The sequence below is a fragment of the Drosophila simulans genome, chromosome 2L (assembly GCF_016746395.2).
Source record: "Drosophila simulans strain w501 chromosome 2L, Prin_Dsim_3.1, whole genome shotgun sequence".
NCBI lineage: Eukaryota > Metazoa > Arthropoda > Insecta > Diptera > Drosophilidae > Drosophila > Drosophila simulans.
The window spans coordinates 4,026,561-4,052,974 of record NC_052520.2 but is presented as its reverse complement, the minus strand read 5'-3'; the positions used below and the strand labels follow the sequence as shown (position 1 = coordinate 4,052,974).

The following is a 26,414-nucleotide window of genomic DNA, read 5'->3' as shown; positions in this document are numbered from 1 at the left end:
AAAATATTTAAAGCAATGAAAAACCGTTTGGCTGTATTAAAACTCAAAAGCCCATTTAACCGAACGATTAGCTTTCGTTTGACCGCGAACAATTTACACGAAAATACCAGTTTATATGACAAATGCTTCAAAAGTGTCATTCTTGCATAATTTAATTTGTGAAATATTTCAACAATTACAGCGCAAAACGGCGAATGTGTAATTGTGCATGCGAAATTTGTGCGCCCAAAAGTCAATTTAGTGTAAAATTCGAAGCGCTTTTCGGTTTTTTTGGTCGGCCTATAAAAAATAGGGTTGAAGCATGTGTTCCAAGATAAAACAAAAAGCATCGCGAAATTTATGCACATGACACACAAGGTTGTGTAACTTATCCAACCGAAATGCTTTTCGCAAGCCCGCAATGAAAACAAGAAGCTGTGTCTAAATCAACAATCAAAATTTCCGAATAAACGTACTTGAAGCACCCAGAATGCGAGCGGAAATTTTAAATAAACAAAAGTCCCGTGCTCTCGATAAGTAAAATTAATGTAAACATCGCGTTAAAGTCGGAGCAGCAAATTTCTGCTGAGCAACTAGAAAAAAGTCTACGTCAAAGCGAGAAGCGTAATTAAAAAGACCCAAAAATAAAGGAGGAAAATAAGCACGAGAACCGGGAAACGTGAGGAGCATTTTAGTGAGGGGAAAATGTTGCAGCAAATTGAAGGCAGCACGCAGCGAAATGATAAACAACAGGGGAAAAGTGCATGCTGCATGCTGCAAACTGCAAACTCCAAACTACGGACTCGACTCCCGAAAAAGTTGAGACAAAGAGCAAGCCACGTGCCAAAATGTATTGCATACTTTGTGGCGCAGACAACAGCATGTTGCCACGCCCCCACGCCCATCACTCATGCACTGGCACATCACGTGCACTGAGAAAATAAACGAATGCTTTAACATATGGAAAACAATGAAAAACGAATATCGACAGGGTAATCGTAATTTCTGAATATCACTTTTGTAAGTCTGTATGCAGTTGTAAAAAAATGCATTAATTATAAAGTGTTTGGCACATTTTTAAATAACATTTTACGCGAATTTAATTCTCTGGTGTTTTTACGCAACTGTCGATCGGGAAATATGTACAATAAAGGCTTTATGTTTTCCTTGTATAGTTTAGTAAAAACGAAAATATTTGAATATTTTTTCGTGTCTCCTGATATTTTTCAGTAACCTACGGGTTACACCAGGGTTGTCATCATCAACAAAGTAATCATGCATCGTCGTCTGGCGTTAAAAGTTTGCCCAGCTGTCTGCCTTTTTTCTCCTGCCAAACAGTCCTGTGTTTTTTACTCCTACTTTCTTGTGCTTTCTTTTTTCCTACACTGCTGCTGCTGTGCAAAATTTTATTATTAAAATGCAAAATTGAAAATGGCAGCAACGTGCTACAGAAGTCTAGAGTGAGTTGTGGGCCCCATATAAGTGATGCGTGACAGAAGAGGCGGGGATGGGGGTGGAAAAAGGATAGTGAGGCAGCAGGACGAGGCACTTCAAGCTGCTTTGATATTAAGAAGGAGTGGAGCACACTAAGCGTCCTTCCTTTGTTGATTCAATTTAAGTTTCACTCAAAGCTATAAACAAAATTGATTTTGCCTAAGCCCGCTTACACATATAACCTCAATCTGTATATTCCTCTTCGGTCCAATAAAGCGAAATCAAAGCTTACCTGCAAAGAGAAGATGATAAAAGGAGTGTAAGTAAATTGTATCAGATAAAAAGTGAAATTATTCTCCCAAGTCAGTGGAATTTGCATTTAATTAAAAGATTAGGCACTAATAGAAAGGAAACCAAAAAAATAGCGTAGAAAAGGAGCAAAAAATCCTGGGTTGTCACCTCAAATGGCGAGTGTAAAATTTCATTTAATTACACACAATTTTCCCAAGTGCTCAGAGCGAGATGGCACGAGGCTGCGCGAAAGAGATAGCCATCTAGCAGGTATGTGTGTGATTTTGTATGGCTGACATTGAACAGGAAGCTCGGATTTCAAACCCAGATGCAGGCAAAAACAGCAGAAAAAATATGTAATGGGACACTACATGGAAAATGAACAAGTGTGGATTAGGGCCAGGAAAACGAGACCAGGGCTAATAATAACATTTACATGTGACAGACGAACAGGCAACAGGGTAGAAATGGCAGCAAAGAAATATGAATATGCATCATAATGCAGTGGGAACTCAAAAAAGAAACTCGCAAGCTGCAACACGACACTTGAAAAAACAATGTGCTCAAAAAAAAAAAAACACTTCGCTACGATGTGTACTTTAAATTCAACAGAAAAATGTATCTTTGATGTTATAAATAACAAAAGTTAGTAAATAAATATTGCTAACTTTTTGTTTTCTTTTTTTTCTGTGCATAAATAACAATAGCAACCTGCAACCAAAGAATGTTCGATGGCGAAACCCCAGGGAAAACTCAACAAAAAGAATAGGGAACCGGCTGAAGTGGATAAAGAAAATAAGCCAGCAATCTGCACATATTCTCTTGGCCTGCGGTGTCTTTAGAGATGACAAACGTTGATAAACTGGAACAAAGAAATCAACAGAAGAAGGGAATCCACAGAGAAAACTGCTAACTGCAGCAGCAAGTGCAAATTGCAAATTGCAAACTGCAACTTCTGATGGGCCCGATAAGGATGACGATCCCATCTGACCCGCAATAAATATTTATATGCAGCCCTAGACCACAAATCATTTCAGATTTTCACCCGTTCCCCTTGCCCGCCAATTAAAAAACAATTTCCGGCAGATAGAGAAACGAACGCAAACAATCGAGAGAAGAGGAGCCCAAATCAAATTAAAATCAAAATTAAATTTCGAAAAAGGGCAGCGCACACGTTTTCGAGGAGTCCGTCAGTTTCGGGTCGGAAAGGTGGAATGGAATTGTTTGATGGCCTAGGTAAATGTTTGGGGGCCTAAAACGAGATGAGGAATCCCAAACAGAAGCGGCAATAAAGAACAACAAGAACTACAAAAAGGGGCAGATGTTTTCTTTTTCCAGTTTTGGGGCAGCTGAGAAAAGAAGTGGAAGGGAAATGGGAATGGTAATATTTCGAACAGGTTTTCGAACATTTTTAATTAATTCGGGTAATTTGGGTGTAGTTTGTAAAAGTTATAAAACAGACACTGCACGAAAAGAATATCCCAATGATAATGACGATTTTATTACAAAATCAATTAGTTGGTCTATCTACCAAATAAATATATATTTCCTTTATTAATATTCGCATTAAATTGCAAAATGCTAGTCTGTACTTTCCTTTTTGAGCGTTTTCTTTTTTTTTTTTTGGTTATCCACTTTTCAGATACTTGGAAGGCCTCAGAAATAATGCAGGAGGTAAATATTTGGCAACCAGCTAAGATATAAAAAAAGCGCAAAAAGTGATGCTGACAATGAAGACGATTATAAGGAGTTCCTGGAAGGCGTATCCTACCAAACTGCCCCGTTCCATGAAAAAGCCCTTCTCTACCCCTTTTTAACCACTTTAAACCGAAGCGAAAAATTCCACAGGCAGATGTTTTGCCAGAGCTGAAAAAAAACTTAATTACACTTTAGATTGGCACTTTAAAGCCGAGATTGAAGGCCGAAACGGAGACAGGGAAGTGTTGCACATACAAAGAGGAGATCTGCGGAAGGAAGGGGCGCCACACTTTAAATATCTTTTAGGGCAGCAGCTGCTGCAGTTGCCTTTTTATGTAAAAGATATAACAGCAGCAACAACAACGAAGAAAACAGGTAAGAAAGCTGCAGCGGAAAATGCAACTGCCTCAGATGTTGATGTTGCTGCTGCTGGGCTGCATCATCAACGAATCTTAATAAACGCCGGCGACAACAGCAGCAGCAGCACCAACAACAACAATTTATGTTTGTCTCCTTCGCTGGCATTTTTTTTAACAATTTGTTGTTCGTCTTTTTTCTTGGCTTGAACGTTTTTTAGGTCAACGAAAAGCCAACAGATGAGGAAGAAGCAGCAGCAGCTGGCGAAGAAGATGATGACGATGCGAGCCAACATACATTCATACATACATATGTACATCCTCATACAAAAAGAGAGTTGGGCCAGAAGAAGAAGAAGAAGATGAAGGGGCAGCTGGAAACAGGTAGGTAAACGAGGAAGAGCCAACAAAAGTCAAGTCATGGACCATATTTGCGGTGCACAGAGAAAAAATCTGATTCAATTGAATGAACTTTGTGAAATGTTTGAACAATCTATTGCTTATTGTTATAATATAGTTGTAAGATTGTTGTATAAATATTTGAAATATTATAGCGAATATTTTTATAATAAAAACACGTTATGCCATTTGTATTCATTTTTTATCCAACTGTAGTTGTATCTGTTGTGGAACCTATTGTTGTTGTTCCCCCTTTTTTGTCTGCTGCTCGTCTATAAATCTCTTGGAGAATAGAACTGAAAGCCAAGAGGCAAAGAAGCCCCAAAGAAGCGAAGAAGAAAGAAGGAGAATGATAGGCAAGCGATAAAGTCATTTGCATAGTTCAACAACAACAACTAACACACTAGTGGTGTAATAGAAGTGGGAGAAGAAGAAGCATCTTCTCTCCACACCTACAACAAATAGAAAATGGGGAAAAAGAACTAAAAAAAGGCCCAAACGGCGCGATAACCTTTCCAAAATCAAATTAGAAGTTGAAAATAAATGAAGAGGAAGCCGAGGCACAAAAGGCCAACAACAATCAAATTTAATCAAAAACTGGGATAGTTGAAATTGGAGAAAATAGAAATAATGAGTCAACTATACAAACAACAGCTTAAAAGGTAAATATAAAGGAAGTAAAGATATACTAAAAAGGAGATGCTCTAATGAGAAAGTTTCGAAACTTATGATGCTTTCTATCAGGCATGATATATTGCTTTGCCACATCTGAGTTTATATACAAATTCAAGTTGCCCAAGCTGAAAATCTTCAACTAAAAAGTAATAGCATGGCAATTTTCCACTAGGTGTTGCCCAACTTCATGCCACTCTTAACTCAGTCAATCTTCCGTAAATTCAACCATCGATTAATCCATCATAATCATCATCTATAAGTCAGCCCCGCGGCTCCTGCCTCCCACTCCACTTTTAATAGCCCGTTTCTAATTTGATTCTTATGTGATGTGTATGTGGTGCTGGGTTTATTTGGTCCCTCGGTATTCCTCCATCAAAAGCCATCAGAGAAGCCGTCTGAAAGCCGTCACAACACATGGCAACCCATTGCCTCACTCGGCGGTAGTATTTCCACACTTTTTGTATTTTTTCCCCAATTTTTTGGCTTTGTCTTTTTTATGACGTTTCATCTTACAGATACAAAAAAAAAATAAAGATATGCATGCGAGGTAGTCGCATGTGTATGGTTAAATTTGAAGATGATATTTTATATTTTAATGGTGCTCCAGACAAGGGGCATTATTATACAATTTAAAAGTGGTTTGCAGCCATTTTAGAGATGTTCAGCTGTGGCATTCAAAGTTTCGGAGTTTTATTCAAGTGCAAAGCAATGCAATCAGGTTTGCAAATTAATATACATAAAAAAATAGGTAATCTCTTGTTTTGATTCTTATATCATATTTATTCCACTAAATTGTGTTGAAGTTTTTATTGTCTAGCGCATAAAGCTCATGTTTCTGTTATACAGACAAGCTCATCTTTTGTTTGGTTTTGGGGGACGTGTTTTGAGCGATTATGAAACCGCCATATAATAAGCCAATGTCTCAAAAATGTGATATTTTCGGCTCACATACACAGCTATACATATAGATATGTATATGAAATGCAAACCGAAGAGCAGGTGTAACCGAAATCATCATTAACAAAAGAAGTCGAACGAGGCAGCGAAGTTGAAAAGAAAAAAAGCCAAAAAGGCGCTTAAAGTTAATTAGTCATTTTATGGGCTCTGCGAGATATTTTTGGTCATCGACTGACTGGCTCTAATGGGAATTTTATAGAATTATGTAAATTCTGGCAATTCCGATTCTGACCTGCTGCTGATAGGCATTTGATGGGTCACAGAGACAAAGGGCAAAAGAAGTTGGATCCAAGAATTCCCAGTGCGAGGCTCATGCTAATTGCGCCTTAAAGTCCCCAGAAGAAATGGAAATATAAATTCATAATTTATGGGAGAATTTATTTTGAAGCAGCGACTTGCCCGGGGAATTAGCTACAAATTAGAAAATGATGTGGCTTGTCCTTCTCTGTCGCGTGTCCATAATTTTCCCACAAAAAAAACTCGGAAAATATGAAGCAAAAAAAAAAAAAAACTGGGAAAGCCAAGGAGGATCCTTGAGTGAGAGGCAGACACTTTGTTGTGGCACCCAACAAATCCTTGGGCTACCTAGGATTTTCCCCCACGATTTCCCCATCTTTTCCTTCGCTCTCGTCCAGTTGGAGGCCCCAGGCTCCATCTTGCTGCTTATCCTTGGCTCAGCATCCTTGTCGCTCCATTTGCGTTTAGATTTTCTCGCTTTCACTGCGCTCTCCTTTTGACGTTTCTGCTCGGTAATTGCGGGTGGAAAGGGTATTTTTCATATTTAGTAGGGAATGTAGAATATAGTTGGTCTTTTAAGGAAATCTACAAAGTTTACAGGGACTAAAAGCCCATGAAAAGACTTTTTGCGTTAACTTTAGATCATTTAACTTCTTGTCAAATATGCATCCATTTTAATACTTTTTTTCCACCAAGCTAGTAAATTGCATCTTACATCATCTAAAAATTATAATTAACTAGCATTTTATTTTATGGGGTACTACATATTCGGTCTGGAACTGTTTTTCCTAGACTTTTCCGCTTCATTTTCGCTTTCTTGTGGCTTTGCATTCGGTCGCTCTAAATACTTCCTGGTAGGTTCTCGACAAACAATCTGCACCTGCACCTGTGATTTCGCAGCAGGTGGGCTTTCCACCATTTTCTCGCACTTATTCCGCTTTCCCCAACTGCCTTCGCTCTCATTTCGCTTTTCCTTAGATAAGGATAGAGCTGCCGCAGGCTTTCCTCAGCAATTTCCACGCGTGCCGTCCGTTTCTCACCCTTTGTGTAGTAGTTGTGTCTGTTGCACCTTCTTCTCGTGTGGCATCCCGGCAAATCCTGCGGGTCCTTTGCATTTAATAATTAAAATATCCTGGGCCAGCACCAAAATGATTTAAAGTGTCAACGTCAAAACGGCTGGGCCAAAAGGGTTTTCCCTTCGCCGGATATCTTGGTCCTTGGTCCGCTTTTCCCGGAATACTTGCCGCCTTCTCTTCTCGCTTAGTTTGTTGTCATTTTTAACGCCTTTTTAATTATTTTTCACTTTGGCAAATGAAAATGGTGACAAAGAAAGGTTGGCCAAGAGGAGCACGAGGGGAAAATGGTGTGCCGGTAAAATAGTGGAAAATGAGTAGGGCAGAGGAGTTTGCTTACAGGGGTTATCCCTCGCATTTTCCCCGTGTCCAGCTGCGCTTTTGGTAGCTTTTCGCCGCTTTTCAACTGTCATCAGTTGCAGCTTTTCAGCAACAAAAGTGGCGAACTCAACTTTAGTTAATTTCGGCTAAGTGGCACAGCCCTTCGCACGCCTCCCAGGCAACCCACTCAGTTTTCCACCCATTTCCTCCCATCCCACATCTCTCACCTCTTTAACCTAGTATCCTGAGGTGTTTTTTAATATTTGAATGCACTCATGTGACTCCTTCTCACCTTCGCTCCCTCACGCAGCCATCTCATTCGCACTTACGCACATGTGGAGCAGCCCGTGCTTCCTCTTCGTGATTTTCCACCCCCTTCTCCAAACCATTCTACCTTCCATTTTCCTCTTATTATGCATGACGCGCTCGTGAAAAGCGAGAGACAAGTTTTTTCTTTTCTTTGGCAGACAGTTGCCCCGCCACGCCCCCAATTCAAATGCCCACCTAAACGAATTTTCCGACTTGACACGGTTTTTCCAACAGCCAGAGCATCTTAAAGAAGCCATCTTAAATTTCAGCAGCATTGTTGGCCAAATTAAATGTACAAAATATACCACCTATTTACTTAATTTGGTAAAAAATATGACTCACACCACACATTAAGCTACAAGTTTAAACAGAAAGTTTCTTTCTGGGGTTTTCGCAACTCTGTGACTCACTGAAAGCGGAAATGTCGGCTCGTTTGGTTTTATAATTATAAACTTTATTATTATTATTTGTGCCATCTAAACTTGGTCTAAATAGCCAGCTGACTAAGGCGTAAAATATTTTTCTCTCTTTTTTCATTACTTTTTGGTAACTTGTGTAAGTTTAAGTAGCAGTTTGTTACGTTGAGTCAATGTCACGCTGACTAAGCCAAGAACAAATATTAAATATTTGCAGATCAGACAAAAAATCTAGTTTGATGTTGAGTCTAAAAATGGAACCTACACATTTTTGAAAATATATTAAATTAAAGTTGGAGCAGGCAGTAGTGGAAATCTGATTTCATTCCCAAATTTATTTGATGACATCTGTGGTTATTGCATTCAGTTCTTTATGATTGCAATTCGATAAACTGATGTCAAAATTCAATTCTTACCAACTGGAGGCCAAAATCGTATCACAAGTTTTTACTGATTTTCTAAGTTTTTTTTCCCTCTTTTTTAAAGTTGTGTTTCGTGATCATTGTAATTGTGTTTGTGTGTCAATCTGCTACACGCCGAAAAAGACGGGTAGATGGGAAGTGAAAGAGATGGCACACAAAATGCACTTGCCTTAAGATTAAAAAGAAAAACTTTAGCAGCTTAGGAGGAAAATTCTCAGCAGCATTGTTGCATTGTTTGTGCAGCAGAGGAGATAGGAAAATATCTAGAAAGAGAGACAAGTGCCTAGATGCAGAAGAAAAGACCTAATGACATTTGTAAACAAGCAGGGAAAAAATCATGGGAAAGAAACAAAAAATAAACAGTCAACAGATTTATATCAGCATTAGGCTTGGCTTTTACATTTTAAGTTTTTTTTTTCTCAATTCAACAATTTTTTTAAGTGCGTGTGGGAAACCAACATCTTAAAAACATTTTCCTATCTTAATCCAACAATGCAGATGAAGTGAAATCTTTTGGCAGACGCACTGCGACTAAATCAGAAGCTTTAATAAAAATATAACATTTAGCAAATTATTTGCCAAAGAGTTTAATTAGCACTTAAGAAAAAATGTTAAAAATCTAGGGACAGGATATAATTTGTGCCAAAGGAAAGAGAGTGCATATGAATCCAATTTTGTGCTAAAATTACAAACGCACAAGAAAAAAAAAATTGAATGTATAGGGATAATTTTTTCACTCAATTTTCGGGTGGGCAAAGGATTTTGTATGTCACATTTGTTTTGTTTGCCTGGAAAAGTGGGAAAACGTAGGCGTGGCCGGAAAATTGGCAGGCACCTGTTTTCGGTGCAGCATTGGAGAAAAAAGTGCAGCAGCAGAGGGAAAATTTTACGAGACACGCATTCCAAAAATGCAAAAATAGGTTCGAAAAAAGTGAAAGGCCCGAAAAGTGGGCGGTGCACGGGTTGGTGCAGCCAAGCGGGCGTGGTCCTTGTGAAAATTCGCATGAAATTGTGGTTTTGTGTGTGGTTGGGGGCTCATCAGGGGCGCCACCGAAAAAAAAGCCACCCACTTGGCTTCGAGAGACCATCGAACGTTGGCTGCCAGTTTGAAGTGGCATCCTTTCAGCCCACTTAACACCCAACGTACCATACCCAGCCCACCGCCCCCTTTTCGCCCCGACCCCGCCCACTTGCCGAATGTGTTCATGTGTCCATTGACAGCGACGATTTTTGCCATAATTATTATGATGATGCTTGGCATTTGGCAAACATGCAACGGAAGGCGCCAAAGGGGGGTCAAAAAAGGGGCTCCAAAAAAGGGGCAGGGGCGCTTGTAGATGGGCGTGGCGCAGCAAGGACATTGCGAATCGCCAGTCATGGCAGATGAGCCATTTTATTGCCTGTACATTTGCGGTTAGTTGGTCGCCCAAAAGGGGAAAACACATGGACGGGTACAGGACAAGTTTCGGAAAATGGAAAGGGATGCATCCGCGGGTCAATTGTTTATGCGCGAATTTGGAGCGAGCAGCAAAACAGCAGAGAAAACATGGATGCTAATGGGGAAGTGAGTGCAGAGTGCATTGCATTCTCTGATTTACGGAATTGTTTCTGGGTCAGAAAGTACGAATTGAAACTGAGAAATGAAATTGAATTCGAAACTAAATTGCGTTTCTGAGAATGTTTTAAGATACAATTTAAGAATTTCGGTTGTATTTTTGATGGGTCTATATTAAAAGATTTCAATATTTCCAAAATACAATACATGCTTCCTTTTTCACCGTGCAAGGAAAAGTGTTTGCTGCACTGCTAGACTTGCAAATGTTTGGCAAACGATGGAAAACAGCGAGAATCATTGGTGATTTTTCGAATGCAGCAGCACGAAGGAAAATGCACTGGATGCGTCTGGTTTTGATTTGAAAGACGTCAAAGAGGGAAATGCAAAGGGAGGGTGTTGGAAAATGAAAACCCGGAGTGAAGATCGTGTACACTTCCAGGAACGAGCGGAGCGATAGATAGCTGCGCTAATTATTGCGCATCATTGATTCGAGGGCAGCACAGAGGGGGCTAAAAGGGGTTCAAATGGGATGGTTAAGAGGGGGATAAAAGGGGGCCAAATGGGGCTAAGACTCATATCAATGATGGCAACTGTGCTGAGATGAAACCAATAGCAAACTCAGACTAGCTCGTTCACAGCTCTCCTTTTGCTGCGTTTCGAATTTCGAAATTTGAACTCGAAGATAGCTTGTTTTGGAGGAGGTGTCGAGAGGGGGAGGGAAAGGGGTTTTCCGTCGGGTTTTTCATGGGGTTATTTGTCATGAATGAAATGAGCTCTACGCATGTGACGAAGATGAGGGGATTGATGTCTGTCGCATCCATTTAAAACGCCGCAGAGCGAAAAACGAAACTAATTTTTGCTACGCTATAATCCGATTTACTACTCTTTTCCTCTTTTGGTTACACTTGATTAGGATTTATCTATGTTTTTCTATTTCATCTATATATCTTTTTTTCTGCCAATTACAATTACTTTGCGAGCAGCTGCTGAAAGCTACTTAGTGAAGAGAGATGGAGCGACAACTTTTACTTTTCGCTTTTGTAACAGAGAAATATTTGAAGTTGATTAGTTATTTTTGTACTGCTTTTCAGCTATTTTATAGTTGGCACTTTCTTTTTTTCTGTGAAAATAATTCATAAATCTTGGAAAAGCATTGTTAATTTAACAGAGTGAAGTGGAAAAACTTACGACAAAAAAAAGCATTTCACAAGACATTTTAGGGGCTTTTTATTTTGATTTTGCTTCATTCAGTGAACTTACCTAAAATGAGATGGAAAAATAAATAATTAGTCAATATTTCATCTTTAATTACTTTCGCAAACGAAATGTATAAATGCCATATTAAATATTACTAAAAATACAGCTTACAAGCTTTTAAGATGCGAAAAGCGTATAACTTGACCTTTCAGATCATGAAACTTGCTATTTTTGCGACATTTAGCATCAAGTATGTGAATACCACATTGATTCTCTTGCTTTGTATAAAGTTCATTCAGCACGAGAATGTCAAGACTGTATTAATTATGATGTCAGCGCAATTATCTCTAGAGATTTAATCGATGTTCCGCATAAGTTATAATCGCACACGTTTAGAGCAGATCTTTTTCGAACCAGTATGGGTCTTAAAAATGGAACCCATAGCAATTACGGAACTGTCTTTCATCCCCGGGAATTTTCGACCATAAAACACCAAAAACCAATTTACCAGCAATTTTTGCTCGATCTACGGGCGGCGGAGGAAGCTGAACTTTATAAATAGCCAGGAAAACAATGCAACAGGAAGGCATGGAAGATGTGGAAGGGGGGGATGCATATTCCCCTCTGTGGTGCATTCCTCAATCAATTTCGTTGGTTTCCTCTGGCGTCTCCTTCGTTTTTCTTATTTACTTTGCATTAATTAAACATGCCCTGCCACCTACTCAGAGATCCCCCTCCCCATTTCCCGTCCCCCATCTCATCAACTTGGTGTAGATTTTTCGATTCTTCCTCTGAAGCACTGAGAAAAAAACAGTACATCACAATCGAAATGATCATTGTACTTCTTGTTCTTCAGATATTCAAATAAAGCGTTAACAAGATTAGATTTAAGATATGTTCTAAAATATTACTTAGTTTCAAAACCTTACTTTTTATGTTGCTTTCAGAAAAGGTTGGCCACATTTTCCTAAGTGCATCTGTAGCATCTGCAGCAATCTTTGGTTATATTTAAATGTCTGTGTGCCAGAGACGCACGTGCAGCACTTCTTGCCGCTCCCTTCCACCCACTATGTCCCTCTCTTTCACCATTCGTCTCTGTCAAGTGGCACAGCATCGCCCGTCTCTTTCCCCGCAGCATCGTCCCTCCCTTTCGCACCGCCTGCGCCACATTGCAGTTTGTCATTGTAGCAATTTCAATGTTGCGCTTGTCAATTTTGCTGTTTCTCATTCTGCTTTCTCTGTCGCCCCCTCTCGCATGGGAATCCCCCTGCTAATATAGCCACCCACCGCCTCCTGCCACGCCCCCCGCCCCACGACGCTCATGTGGCTGATGCTTTTTCCAGTTATTTTGCCACAGCAGCAGCAGAAAAGCTACTTAAAGTAAGCGGCAGCAACACAAGTTGCATGTTGTCAGTTGCAAGTTGCTGGTTGGCTTTTTTGTGGATTTTCTACTTTTCCATTTGAGATACAGATCCTTTTGTAGAATTGCACACAATTTTTTAGTTCTATTTAATGGGGCTCAAGAAATTTTCAAAACAGGCTAATTGTGCGGATTTATTCATTGTGAATGCAAAGTATCTGTATCTTTAGCCCGAAAGCATTGGCAATCAGTTTTAACCGAATAATAATTCAATTACTTGATTATTTTAAAAAGTCTGCTTCTGATTTTTCGTACTGCCCATACAATTATTGTCAAATAAACGTAATCAAAGCAATTTATTTATAATCTTCTTATGTGTATCTAAAGTTTTATAATTCGTTTTGCACAGCTTTTTTGGCTCTTAGCAAAACGAATGATTCAGCCATCAAATAAAACGAACAAAAATGCACCCATTGATAACATTTTTGTGAATGCTGTGAAATAAGTAAAATGTTTTTGCACTAAACTCATTCATAATGCGCTTTATCACTCCAAATTGGCCATTCTTTTGACCAAAAATAGTCGAGCTGGCAATTTAGATGAGATCTTGCCGACTCAACGCATAATTCTTCATTGCCGCACAGCAGCATTTATTTTGTGCCCATCTTCCCCCTCATTTTTTTTCCAAGACTCCACACAGACAATTTAATTTCAATGTCGCCGCAATTTAAAAAGAAATGCAACAAGGGGGAGAAAGTGGGAAATGGGGATGCACTCTTTGTCTTTGTCCGTTTCGAGTGAGGGAAATAAATAGTTTTGTTTTGACACTCTTAAGGCGGAGATGTCAGCGGCGCATCTCCGGCTCCCTTCTTCACTTAATTCTCGGATCTCCTCTGTCCAGTTCTCCATGTGGAGCCACCAGAAAACACAAGACCCACCCACCAACACCACCCCTTCTTTTTTTTTTGCCGTCTGCATTTGACAAGTGGATTTAGCATTGGTGGCACTCAAAGAGAAGAAGCTGACAAAATCCCCAAAAAGCATAATAGCCGAATTACGAATTGCGAATCACCCTTTTTTACTCTAATTAAAAGAAACTATTGATCTTTCCAAGACTACATCTATACTATTTCAAATACCCCCAAAAACATAAGATACTAATCACTGAATTTATCATCTTAGCAGACTTCTAACCTTTTATACCCTAAAAGTAAGGGTATTTACATTTAGAGATAGAGAACTTGGTTTACTAAACTGTTGGCCAACTGTTTTAGGCAGCTGCTAGAAGCGTTCTTCCTTCTTTTTTTTTTGTTAGTTTTCTTTTCTGCTTTTTTGGTTTTTGCTTTTTTGTGGTTTATAGGCGTTATGATTGGATGTGTTTTCCCATTCATGTGTGTGTGTGTGGGCGTGGCTGGCGCAACAAGTTGACAATTTAGCTGGATTTTGTTTCCTCTTCTCTGTTGTTCTTGTGCTGTTTTCCCAATCTTCCGCTCACTCTTTCGTTTTGCTAATGATCTTTTAAGTGCCACGGGCGGGGGAAGAGATTCTTCGGTCTTCAGTCACCAGTCTTTTCGGTCTTCTCGCAACGCTCCGTTGATAAACACAAACTGACTAAGCAAAACCAGCCGCAACTACCGTTTTCCCACTGATTCTTTGAGCCACTTCTTACAACACTTCTTGTATGTTCTCTTACTTTATTTATTTTCCCGCTTGTGACACTCTTTTTACTGTTATAAATCAAGCGCAAGTCACGTACAGTGTTCATTGCCTTTGGAGATTACTGTAAGTGTGGCAAAAGCTAAAAAATGCTGTTTAGACTGTACACCGCTTGCCAAGTGGGACAGCGTATTACCAGTAAATTCTAAAATTACCATAATGAATTACCATAATGTTATGTATAACAATGAGGATTATAAGAACTACAATAATTACAAATCTGTGTTGATACCAAAGTAGAGATAGCTCAAGAACAAAACCATACTGTTATGATATCTCAATAGGAAGTGATATTATTGGTATCATTTTATTTTCAGTGTACTAATCGATGGTGGGCCCGTATTCTCCCCAGGTGCTGCGCTGAATTTTCACACCTTTTCCCAGTTTTCTGCTTGGACAGCTGCTTTTCCACACATGTACAGGTTTCTCCCTTCGTGCTGATGCGCTGTAATAAACCCCATTTACACCGACAATTTTATGCTTTTGTTTATTGTTTGCTTTCTCTACCAGAGTTCGGGTTCGTTTCAAAATTTGTAGCCAGAAAAAGAAGCCCAGAAATTGGGGCACTTATAATTGGAAGGTGAGGCACGTCATCGCAATTGGTTAGAGCCTTTTAAATATTTATACACTCTGCTAATAAACAATGGTGTAGAATTTCTAGTATTGCGGTTTGTTTATTTATCATTTCGCTGGCTGCGAAGTGTAAAATTCTTCGCTTTTTATACTCCCCTTGTCGCTGGGGCGTAAAAAATCCACCAACAATGAATAAATTAGCAATATAGCGCAAGTTTTTTTATGATTTGCAGTAAAACCACTAATAAAAGTAGCCAGCCATTTTGTTGCAATTATCTTGCCACAGAAACATTTACATTAAATTTGAAAAAAATTAAATTTTATAATAGCTTTGAAAAATAGTTAAAACACACATAATTGCCATTTAAAGATTTTGTTAAATGCTTTTAGCCACTCATTTGCCCCAATAAAACCTTGAATGTGCACTGCACGTTCATTAAATATTCACACAAATCTTTAAAGCCTTTGGCAATTATTTTATGCATAAAAAATTCACTTAATTTCGGCTTTTCCCTGTTTAAACCAGCGCAAAAACAGAAAAATTCAGGCAACGAATACGGAATTTCTATGAATAATTGCCAAATTCTTTCTTTAGGCCAGTTTCAGCTCGCATAATTGAATTATTCTCTGTGCGAGGAACAAAAAAAGGACATACTTTCGATAGATTTTTAGTTATAATTAAACAAGCAAAATAAACACGCATTATGGGCAAATAAAAGCGGGGAATATCCCTATAGCATGGTAAATATATATGTATATATAATTGGCAAACAAACTAGGCAAACTTTTATCTTTGCAAATAAATAAATTAATTTGCTTATGTCTGGCATTAAAATGGCTAAAGTGTCTGTTGCAAAGTCAATTCATTGAAATTTATCTGGTCTATTAAATATTTATGTAAACATTGACAAACACATAAAAGTGGGCTTGAATGGTGAGTTGAGGGCATTCACAGCCTCTGACAAACGCATCAAATTGTGCAAAATTAATTAAAATGCATTTTATTTATGAAATTTAACCTGACTGCTGTTTGAAAAGCAAATGCGACCTAATAGATACCCTAAAACCAAAATATTTTCTAAAATGATCTAAGGCTAATGTACTTTGCTCGCAACCATGTCACAAACTATACAACAATCTGCTTGATTTAAATCAACTTAAATTGGCAAGTAACCAATTAACACAAGTACCCCTCTAGATATCAACAGAAAATCATATGCGATTATAGTGCTGCACATCACCATCACAAATGACAAATTAATTGAAATTAATTCATATTTAATAAGCTTTTGCCGCAAAAAACCAAAAAAAAAAAAACGTGCTATGCTTAAAGGTAGCTTTTATTTTTAATTTAGTGAATATTTTCTCAGTCTTTTTGATATTTTCCACGCGTGTGTAATCAATTTTCAATTATGTGCAAAATTAATGACAAACGTTTTGGCGGCATGTTTGTTAATCAGGCTTCACTTCGCTTATCCCTGCCACATCAACCCCCATTATCTCATCCCTTCGAATCCCTAGCTATCGTAAACTGACTTTTGATTGATTTTGCGGCACTAGTTAAGCGTATTTTGGCTGGAATGTCTTTGGGCACGCAACAGCGATTTCTCGTTGTACCCTCTTCGTCCTTGAAGTGTTAAGGATTATGCTGGTTAGCGGGCACCCTCAGTCCTCAACTCCCAACCCAAAGCCCACGAAAACAATCCCCCCCAAGCATTCTAGTCGGAAAAGCAGACAAAGACATATTCCTCGAATAGATGGAAATCAAAGGACAAAACACACAGACAGGCAAACGCGGGAGGGAAAATGCGAGGCGAACATATCGATGACTGCCAAAGAGGGGTGTTTAAATAGCAGGTTTAAGGGTATTTTGGCCCCCAAAAAACATTTCCCTAATGGCAATTGACATAATTACGCAAAGTAGTTCCTCTCCATTTCTCAGACTTTCGCTCAAGGTAGGCAAAAGTTTTTCAACTTAGATTAGACCTGCCCCCAAAACACCTCTCCATTCACCTGCAGACCCAGGAACACCCAGCCCAAAATGGAAATTAGGCTTTAAAATTGCCCTGGAGGCGTCTTTAAAATTTATTGCTGCCTTTGCTGAAACTGAAATTCCCTATGCCAAGCCATTCCCAAATTTATTTAGCCTGCTAGAACATTTACCACGATTTTTGGGGGCAATACACTGGAAAAATAAAGCTAACCATTTTCAGGAGCAGCTTGTAAACTTATGTAGTGTGTTTCTATGATTATATTTAACATATATTTTTTCTTATTGCTATTAAGTTTGGCGCCCATAGTTATTTTCTTTCAAGTGCATTTTCCCTGCCTTGAGTTTAGTGTAATGAAAATTACTTAAGCAAGAAAAAAGCGGGCAGGAAAATACAGCCTTGTACTTCTAAGCAGAGTTATGCCTGCTCTGCAGCCCGAAGGAGAAAATGTTTGTTAGCCCGAAAAGCGATGGAAAATCAGTGGAACGCGGGGGTTTTAGTAAGCAGCAAAAAGAAAAGAAACTGTTTGACTTCACATTCTGTTTGTTTGTCCTTGAATTTAGCTTTCTATGGCCGCAAAGCCAACCCGAATTTCCCCAACTCCCCCTCCCCCCGACGAAGTTATTATTACAAGCGCATTTTCATGGCCAGACAAAGGCGGGGGGAAAATCAGGGCTGGGAAATAAGGGCGAAGACCAAGTCAAATTGGCGCCGAAAAAAATGTTTCGCATACATTTTCACTGGAAATTGATTTTTTTTCTTGGTTGTCAATTGAATTCAGTGCGCTTTATTTGCTCTCCTTATTTTATTTGTATTTTTTCTGGCTTAACTTTTTTTTAAGAATCTGATACTCGAGCAGCCATCACTTGTCAGCGCATTTTACGCTTGACAGGTGATTATATATTATATATTTATATATTTTCTAAATTAAATGTGCAGAAGCGCAAATCAACACTGGATATTACATTTAAATATTAAGTTGCACAAGTTACACAACAAGATGAACATAATTAAAGGAGATAATTGCCATCTAAGTTTGGCGTCGTAATCATAAATTGAAATTTGATCCGGCACATAATTTACATTAATCATTTTGATCTTTAAACCCAGCTGAGCAGCAATTATTTAACGCATTCATAATTCATCTTTAATTTATCGAGGCAAACTTTTCTCCCACCCACCATTTTCGTATTCTTATTGTTCTTCCGCGTCTTGCGGATTAATTTAACCCCCCAACTTGAACTCACCCCCCACATCCACCCGCTGATTAAGGAAACTTTAGAGTTTTTAATTAAACGCACATTGCTCTGTATTTCCATTTATAATTCAAAAATGATCAAGTGAAAAAGAGCGGGCATAGAGCTGGGTTTTTATCCCATTCATAGACTTTTATTGCCATTTCATGCGCTTCACTGAAACTCAATAAAAATACACATTTTTTGCCAGTTTAATGCAGAAATTTAAAAATAAATCGTGGCAAGGGTGGTTGCTGGAGTCCAGAGAGTGCAATGAGTGTTATATAATAAATGCAGACGACAAACAATGGATAGAAAAAATATTGGCGAAATGATTAAAAATGGAAATAAGCAAATGCAATTTTTTACACTTTTCCCGCAGGTTTTTTTCCACCATTTCCAGCAATCTTTACTTGCCGCTTTCCCCGTTTGTGTTTTCTGTTTGATTCCGTAGTGAAATCAATTTTGTGCAATGCATAAAAATAAAATATAAATATTCCGAGTGCAAAGTGAAATTAATAAAAACACTTCTGGGGGTTGCCAGATCGATTCGATTCGTTTCGTGGGGGTTGCAAATTTATAGCCCAACCTTTCTATTTTTTTAATTTTAATTTCCAGTTTAAGAATTTATTATTTGTTGAAATATTTTCACCGAGTCTTAATTTCTGTCGGACAAATGAGCATTACGAGGGATGCTTTTCCCATCCGAATGACAGTCGGCACAGCCTGTTTTCAAATGGGTTTTTTACACTTGAGACGAAATTAAAACTTCAACTGTGGCCAAAGACAAAAACCCTTGAAACACAGCCACCCTTAGGATAAATCCTACCCCTCTTCTTCTCGATTGAGCAAATGAAATGGAATGTTTGATTAGAAAAATGTTTTGCATAGCGTAAAATTTTATATTCCATTCCCCATTCGTAATGGGCGTGTCGAAAGGGGGCGGGGGTGGTGGAGGAGTTTTAACCCCTATGTGTGACGACTTGAACGTTGGCAACGAAATGCGTTTCACAAAAAAAGGTTTTCACAGTTCATTTTGCGTAATTTCTACAATGTTGCTTTGCATTTTTCTCAGACGGATACCGAAACGGGGACACCCCTTAACCCACCTAGCCCCCTTAACCCATCGCTGGCACCCCCTGCTCTTTTCAGCCAGCTGCACAACCCTAAAAAAGCGAATTGATATGCTTGAGAAACCCGGCAAAAGTAACAAAGGCATAGGATTGGATTGGATTGAAGCAAAGGGGATTGCATTTTGCGCTTCTTTGGGGGGTGGAGTGGGTTAAGGGATGCACTGATTTCGGTGTCTTCAATTTTCCACCAGGGGTTGCAATCCATTGGGAAAAGTTTACACATTTTCCACCGCCTTTGTTGTTCTTTTCCCTGTTCTGCGGCGATTTGAACAAATTCGAGTGCTAAACGATCATTATGAGGTTTTAGCCAGACGGGGGTTGCCGAGGGTTAAGGTTTAGTTGCCTGCAGGCTGCGAAATCGAAACATTTGGATGCGGTCTAATTAATCTATTTATTTAGGCGGATTGCGCATTTCAAAAGTATTTTATGGTAATATTATTAAAGACTTATTTCCAAATAGGGGTGACTTAAATATAGAAATGTATTTATTTGAGGATGAATTATTTAAAATTATTTAAAATTTAAAGCAACCTATAAGTGAAGCTGCGGTATTCTCAGTGCTAAGATTTATTCTTTTTAATTTCTTAAGTACTTTACAGTGGAATAAACCGATAGACCCTCCTCATTTAAAGCTCATCCCAGTTGATCTAGACTTGACCAACTTCCCCATAGACACTCAACCTTCTTCAACCTGAAACCAGCCTTTTTCGCCCCTTAAACCCCAAGTCCACTTAACCCGCTAACTCCAATCAAGGGGAAAAAAACCGGTGGCGAAAAACAGTCAGCCATAAATTTATCAGCGAAACATGAAACGTGCGAGCGGCCAAAAAAAGATACTCAGATATGTTTGCTCAGTGTGAGATACTCCGATGGCGCAGAGATACCCAAAGCAGATATAGATACGGATCCAGATCCAGATAAATATACAGATACATGCAAAAGCAATCAGTGTATTGACCACTACGATTTTTGACATGTTACGCATACAAATTAGAGCAGCCTGCCCCTTCATTTCTGCCACCAAGCAACCAGCCTTTGCAATTTTCTGATTTTCTCTCTGCGCGGCGCTCATTTGAAAGCGAAGAAGCGAAAAGCAATCCCCAATAAAGAAGCCAACAAAAGGCAAAAAGGAGAACTGAAAGCAGAAAGCGGCAAACAGAAGCCAAAGAAAGATTGAAGCAGTTAAAGAAAGAATTATATATATAAATAAAAACAGCATGAGCAAAGAAAAAAAAGAGACGAGTGGAAAAAAGTGCTGAAAGGGTACGGAATAAGTATTGCAAAATCCAGAAAAAAACAAACATTGAAAAGAACCCACAACGTGGGCGAATGAAAAATGCTCTTCAAAAGGCAAGCTCGCACTCAAACATATTTTGTTTATTGATAAACAGAATAAAAGTTTCAAATTTATGTGGAATAATCACAAAAAGGGGTTATTTATTTCTTTTTTCTAATATTTTCATAATATTTTTTGTCAACTGATAGTGAACTTTTTGCATGCTTAAAGAGCTTAAAAATGCGCAACATCCTTTTGGCCAAGAAAATTAACATTCAGAGGCAAAAAGAAAAGCATTAATACCATGGCTTTGAGCAAAAACACGCAACGCTGCCATCTAATCAAGAATTTCGCATAGAAACTGAGCAGAGCTGCAGAACGGCTATTGGCATCATCAAGTACCCAAAACACAAGCCATGCTAATGATCCAAAGTGTCTCGAAGACAGGTTCGCCCGATTCCAATTCCAGTAGCCAAGGCAATTAGCAAAAGGTGAGACAGGTGAGGGGATCTCTGGGTGAGGTTGGGGCACGGTTATTCAGGCATGACAATCGCCGTGGAGCTGGTCAAGAAATGCCATCACGTCACGCGTCGTCGTCTTGCCAGCGACTTTAATCGCATGCGGAATGCAAAATAAATAAATAAATAAATAAAAAAAATGTAGAACGCGAAAAAAACAATGGATAAATCAATTAATATTCATAAGCTGTGTGTTGAGTCAGTAGCTGCTGGTCAACTTTGGTGACTGCAAACCTGCAGCTTGTGTGGAATGCAGAACACCATTACAGAGATTATTCAGCATTAATTGAAATTCAAAAGCGCTTTTCTATCAACGCTTCATGCAAATATTTACAGAAATTAATTTTTCACATGCTGCAATCGTCAAAGCGACGAGCAAAATTGGCTTGGTGCGACAAAAACTATAAAAATCATTGCCATGTCGATTCAAAAAGTACAAAAGTTTAGAAAAATATTTATTTTCTGCAAATGCTGGTGAAAATTTTTCTGTAAGCGAAACCAATGACGAGGTCACTCGGCGGCTTAAACACAATAAAACCCAACTGCTTCGTCATCAGTCAGCGAATGTTATTGAATTTTTATTATAATATTTATTCACTATTTTATTGTCTTCGACCCGCGGCGAGCAACATCATTTGTATGTTGGCGATTTCTGACTGCATTTCGGCTGCGTATGGAAGTTGTTTAAACAGCTGCGAGTTTAAATCCGCCACCCACCTCAAAAAAAAAAAAGGGGTAAATATGGAGTGCATAAACATGACTACAGATACACGAACCGAGAGATATAAATTCTCCGCTTGCGAGTTATAAATTCCATATGCCAAAGCATCAAAACAAAAAGGGGTACTCTTTTATTTTTTTTTAGTTCTGCCAAAATAAAACTTTGGGGGATTTGCAGAGGGGCAAAAAAGATGTGGCCGATTCCATGGGTTTAGATTGAAATTCGTGGAAATATAAACTAAATGTGGGCCACTTTTTAAATTCCAAACTTGGAATACACAGTATTAGTTCTCAAGCTATAGAACTTGTTTCAAATTCCTGCCTGCATTGATTTTAATGCCTTTACAAACTGCCTCTTTGTGCACAAAATAACTGCCATAATTTGCTGGAATGCCCAAAACACATTTCAACTTTAGTTTGTCATTTCTTTTGTTTATTTAAACCCAACCCTCTAAGTATCAATATTGCCACAACGGACAACAAAGTTCCAGCTGGCTAAACCAATTTATTGTATCTGAACTGAAATCCCCTTTGTAGCCAATGCCTCTGGCCGTCTCTCCTCTTTTCCACTTTCCTGTGGAATCCAGCTTTGATTTTGCAAATGCAAATTGTGCATATAGATAAATTTTCCTCTGCAGGAAAAGCGCTTCTCATTTCCACCGCATCTGTTGCCAGCCTCTGCGCCACCTGTCTCTTTCTGCACCCTTCTCTTTCTTTCGCTCTTTTTTTATTTTTTGGGGCAACCCATTTCCGCACACGTCGCTGAATTTTGCACGTAAAAAATGTTTGAAACAAACAAAATATTTGTTTAATTTATTTTAATTTCAAAGTTGCAGCAGTTGCAGATATTTTTGCAGCAAGTGTGCGCTAGTGTGTGTGTGTGTATGTGTGGAAAATGATATGACGGCAGCCAAAAAAAAAAAACAGGGACAATAACAACTCCGGAAAAGTGAGAAAAACTAAGCCACAATCATAATTCACGCGCTAAAAACACGGAGGGGAAAGTGGGAAAATGGCGGGGAAGGGGAAGTTTTAGGAGCGCAGGCATTTGGAAAAGCCAGGAAATGAAATGAATGTGGAAAACTCAAAGGGAAAGCGGCATGAAAATAAAGGAAAAGGGCGACAGTTAGCAGGTAGACAGACGAAAATAAAAACCAAAGGCAGGCGAAATAAACATAAAAACCGAAGGAGACGCACACAAATTGTTGCAAACTGCCTTTCGAGCACTTCTTAAGCAATATCCTGTGCTGCTCCTTGAGCATTTTACTGTACGCACAGAGGCAGCGGGAATTTTCCAAGGAAAACTCAGCCAAATTGGAATGCACTTCAAGGATCAACAGGATAAATGTGTTGACAATCAAGTAGATGGTGTAGGAAAAAGACACAAGACTGGGCTAAAAATAAATTATGTTGTGAAAATGGCACCTTTAAATATTTTTAAAATATTTAATTATATGTACGAAGCCGCTAAGGTTATTAGTTCATCCTATTTGCCATTACCAAGTAATTATTATCCTAAGCGGCCAAAGGTCTTAAGTTTTCCACCATTCCTCGTTCGCTAATCTTTTAATGCGTTTTTAATGTCTGATCCCTCCGATCCCCGCCTGCTTTAAGTGTCAATTCCCTCTTGGCCACTGTCATCAAATCTAATAATGCCCCCGAGTGGAGCAATTCCCCAGAAGCTTCATGCCTAAAAAGCCTCCACAGAGAGTTCATTGATTTCTGGTTTTTATTTTTTGTCTTTCGGTCGGAGGCGTTGACAGTTAAAGCTTCAAAGTCGACTTTTACGAGTAGTTCGTATAAAAGCGTTGGAAAACGCGTGTCAAAGGCCCAATTAAGATGTCAAATCAACACGTTTTGTTTATTAACTGATTGCACACACAAAAAACACGAGCTGAAAACGCGCAGAGCGCCATAAAGTTAATGGTGCAATATATCTTTTGAGGGGGTGAAAAACTCAGGGGGACTAACCCCAACTAATCGCAGACAAATTAATAAAGGAACTGCTGCTCCCCTTTTCTACTTCCCTTGACCGATTTGCCCGATTGAGTGGATATAATTCACATTTAAATTTAGCCCCTTTGCCGGCTTTTCCAGGGGTTCTTTAAGTATTAAAAAGCATTTTGTAAGCAAAGCATTATGTGTGAGGAGGGAAAAACTTTGCCGAAGCGTGCCAAACTAAAGTTTTCCTATACTTATCCCAGTGTGTCCCCCCGGTTTTGCGCCCTTTATTTGTGGCACAGTAAATATTCTTGCATAATAACAGCATTTCCCAACTGATGCGGAGCATCTGGAAAGTGGAAAATTATGCCAGAATTTTTAATTAAGGCGATACTTATTTCTTTAAGACTGATACAGACATAGTAAATACTTGGTGAACCAGTTTTTTTAATGGAATATCGACTGTACTTTAGCTTCCCATTCAATATCTTCCTAGTAAATGCTGCCAATTGACAGAATCCAACAAAGGAGGTCGGTGCGGAAAATTGCGTGGAAAATTGGGGAGGCTTGGGCAGCAGATAAAAAACTTTACGCTGACGTCAAGCTGCAACAACCTAGATCAACAAAAAACTAAAGTGACGTCGCAAGGTGACAACAGAAAAAGCGACTTGGAAAAACAGGGGGAAAACGCCGGAGGAAAATTGCGGAAAAAGGGGAGCTGTCATAAGCAGGGGATGTCAAGGGCGGAACCGAAACTTTTAATTGATTTGTGATATGCGTGTGCCGAACACAAAGGGTGAGCAGCGAATATAGATTGGGATTTATTTATCGGGAGCTATCAATCTTGCTGATAAGCAAATGAACTCAGTGATAACCCCCCTTTAGATATATTAAGTTTCGAGAAAAGCTGTGTAATCTTCTTAGCAATTATATATAACTGTATTGCAAACAAAAAGCTTCTTATCAAACGAATAAGTAAACTCACCGATGAGAAAAAAGTTGCACATAGTCGTTGCTGCTCTCCTCGCACTCCTGCTATTGACTATTGCCGTCCCTTTCATGGCAGTTTTTCGCCTCATTTTGTGACTATATTTTGAATATATTTTGTATGTGTTTTTTGCTGTTTTTGCTTATCTTCGGGTGTTACTTCCAATTCCCTTTGCAAAAACAATTTTTGCTACTTTTGCTGGACTTCTTATTCCGATTCGCAGTTACTGTTTTTGTTGCAACGCTCCATTGCGTTGGTAAATGTTTTTATGCGTTCGACGATATAGTATTTTATTATTTATTGCACACGAAACTTTGAACTTTGAAGCCGAAAACGAAGAAGAACAACTGAAAAGGGTTAAGAATGGTGATGTTGATTAGAAATTGCTCGGCTTTGTGGGGTTAAGATGTTGTATGTGGTTCCTCGGGCATTCTCGTATTTTATTGGTTATTTATAATCCATGTCCTTATGGCAGTTGTTGTATTATCACTACTTCCTTTAAAATATAATCCATTGTTTTTTATAAGTTTGCACTAATTATTTATATATTTGATATTATTAATATCATTTTTGTTGATGCTAGAGATTTAGAAACAAATGTAACAGGTTTTTTTTCAAGTTTTCTTTTTCATCGCATTTATCCATATCTTCGCTTCACCTTTATCTACCTCTCCTTTTTCACAGTTATAACTGCATTTATGCTTCACACTTTTTCGTGCTTGTTGTTGCTTTAGAGTTGCAACATGTTTTTATTGCTTTTGTTGTACTTTTGAGCAGGCAAGAAAATCACTTAAAAGGTTTCCAAGAAACACACCAATACACGTTAGCACACAATCACACGCACACATACACATGCACACGAAATGGACGCTAAACCTGTTTCCCAGGTAAATCGGTAAAGGTGTGCGCGTGCGAGGGGGACAGAGCGATCGTCAGAGATCTTGGATGGAACGGGAGGGAGGGAGCGAGATAGAGATGACGCAGATGCTGCGTTTTTTCTTATTTATCTTAGCTTCGTTTCCTTTTCTTAAAGTTTTAACTGTTGTTTTTTCGAAATAAATCCATTATTTAGTATTTATTGTTGCTTGCTTGCATTGTTTTGGTTTTGTATTCCGCTGCTTTTGGTCTTTCGCTGCCACTCAAACCACACACACACACTTTGCACAGTTATTTTGTATAAATTTTAATTTATACCTCAAATGTAGTATATTTTCTGCGTTTTACCCAATAATTTGGGACTGTTGTTGTTGCTGCTGCTGAGTTGTTGTTCGCACACACGCGGAAATCGACGAAAAACGCGGCGGGAAATTCAGACAACGCGCACTCACTTTTCCACGAAGCGTTCGATCCGAAATGGGAAAACACACAGAGAAAGAGAAACGAAAATTTGAGCCGCAGCCGCAAAATTCAAGTTCCACACACAGTCCGCACAAGTTCGAGTCGAACACGTTCGAAGAGAGCCGTTAACAGCGCTGTTAAGTTAAGCTAACATGTTCGACTCGACATTTATTAAGAGAACATAATACCGCCATTTCTCTTAAGTTGGATTATGTTCAGAAAACAAATAAGAAAGGTTTCCCTTAATATTTTAGGCATGTATTTTAGGCCGAAAAAAAACCAATAAATTTAAAATTATTTTAAAAT

General features: G+C 38.8%; 1 protein-coding gene across 2 annotated transcripts in view; it reads right to left on the bottom strand.

The window, feature by feature from the left end:
- The window catches only part of LOC6730936 (hemicentin-2), a 79,309-nt gene extending 53,131 nt beyond the window's left edge, over window positions 1-26,178 (bottom strand). Inside the window, exons 1-2 of one of the 2 annotated variants that reach the window (XM_039298527.2) lie at window positions 25,965-26,178; window positions 24,768-25,117 (exon numbers count right to left, since the gene is read on the bottom strand). In XM_039298527.2, the coding sequence (XP_039154461.1) occupies window positions 24,768-24,861 (94 nt within the window). In that variant the 5' untranslated portion in view covers window positions 24,862-25,117; window positions 25,965-26,178. The remainder of the gene's footprint in view (window positions 1-24,767; window positions 25,118-25,964) is intronic. The other variant, XM_016179523.3, reaches the window with a different exon arrangement.
- Window positions 26,179-26,414: the final 236 nt, after the last annotated feature.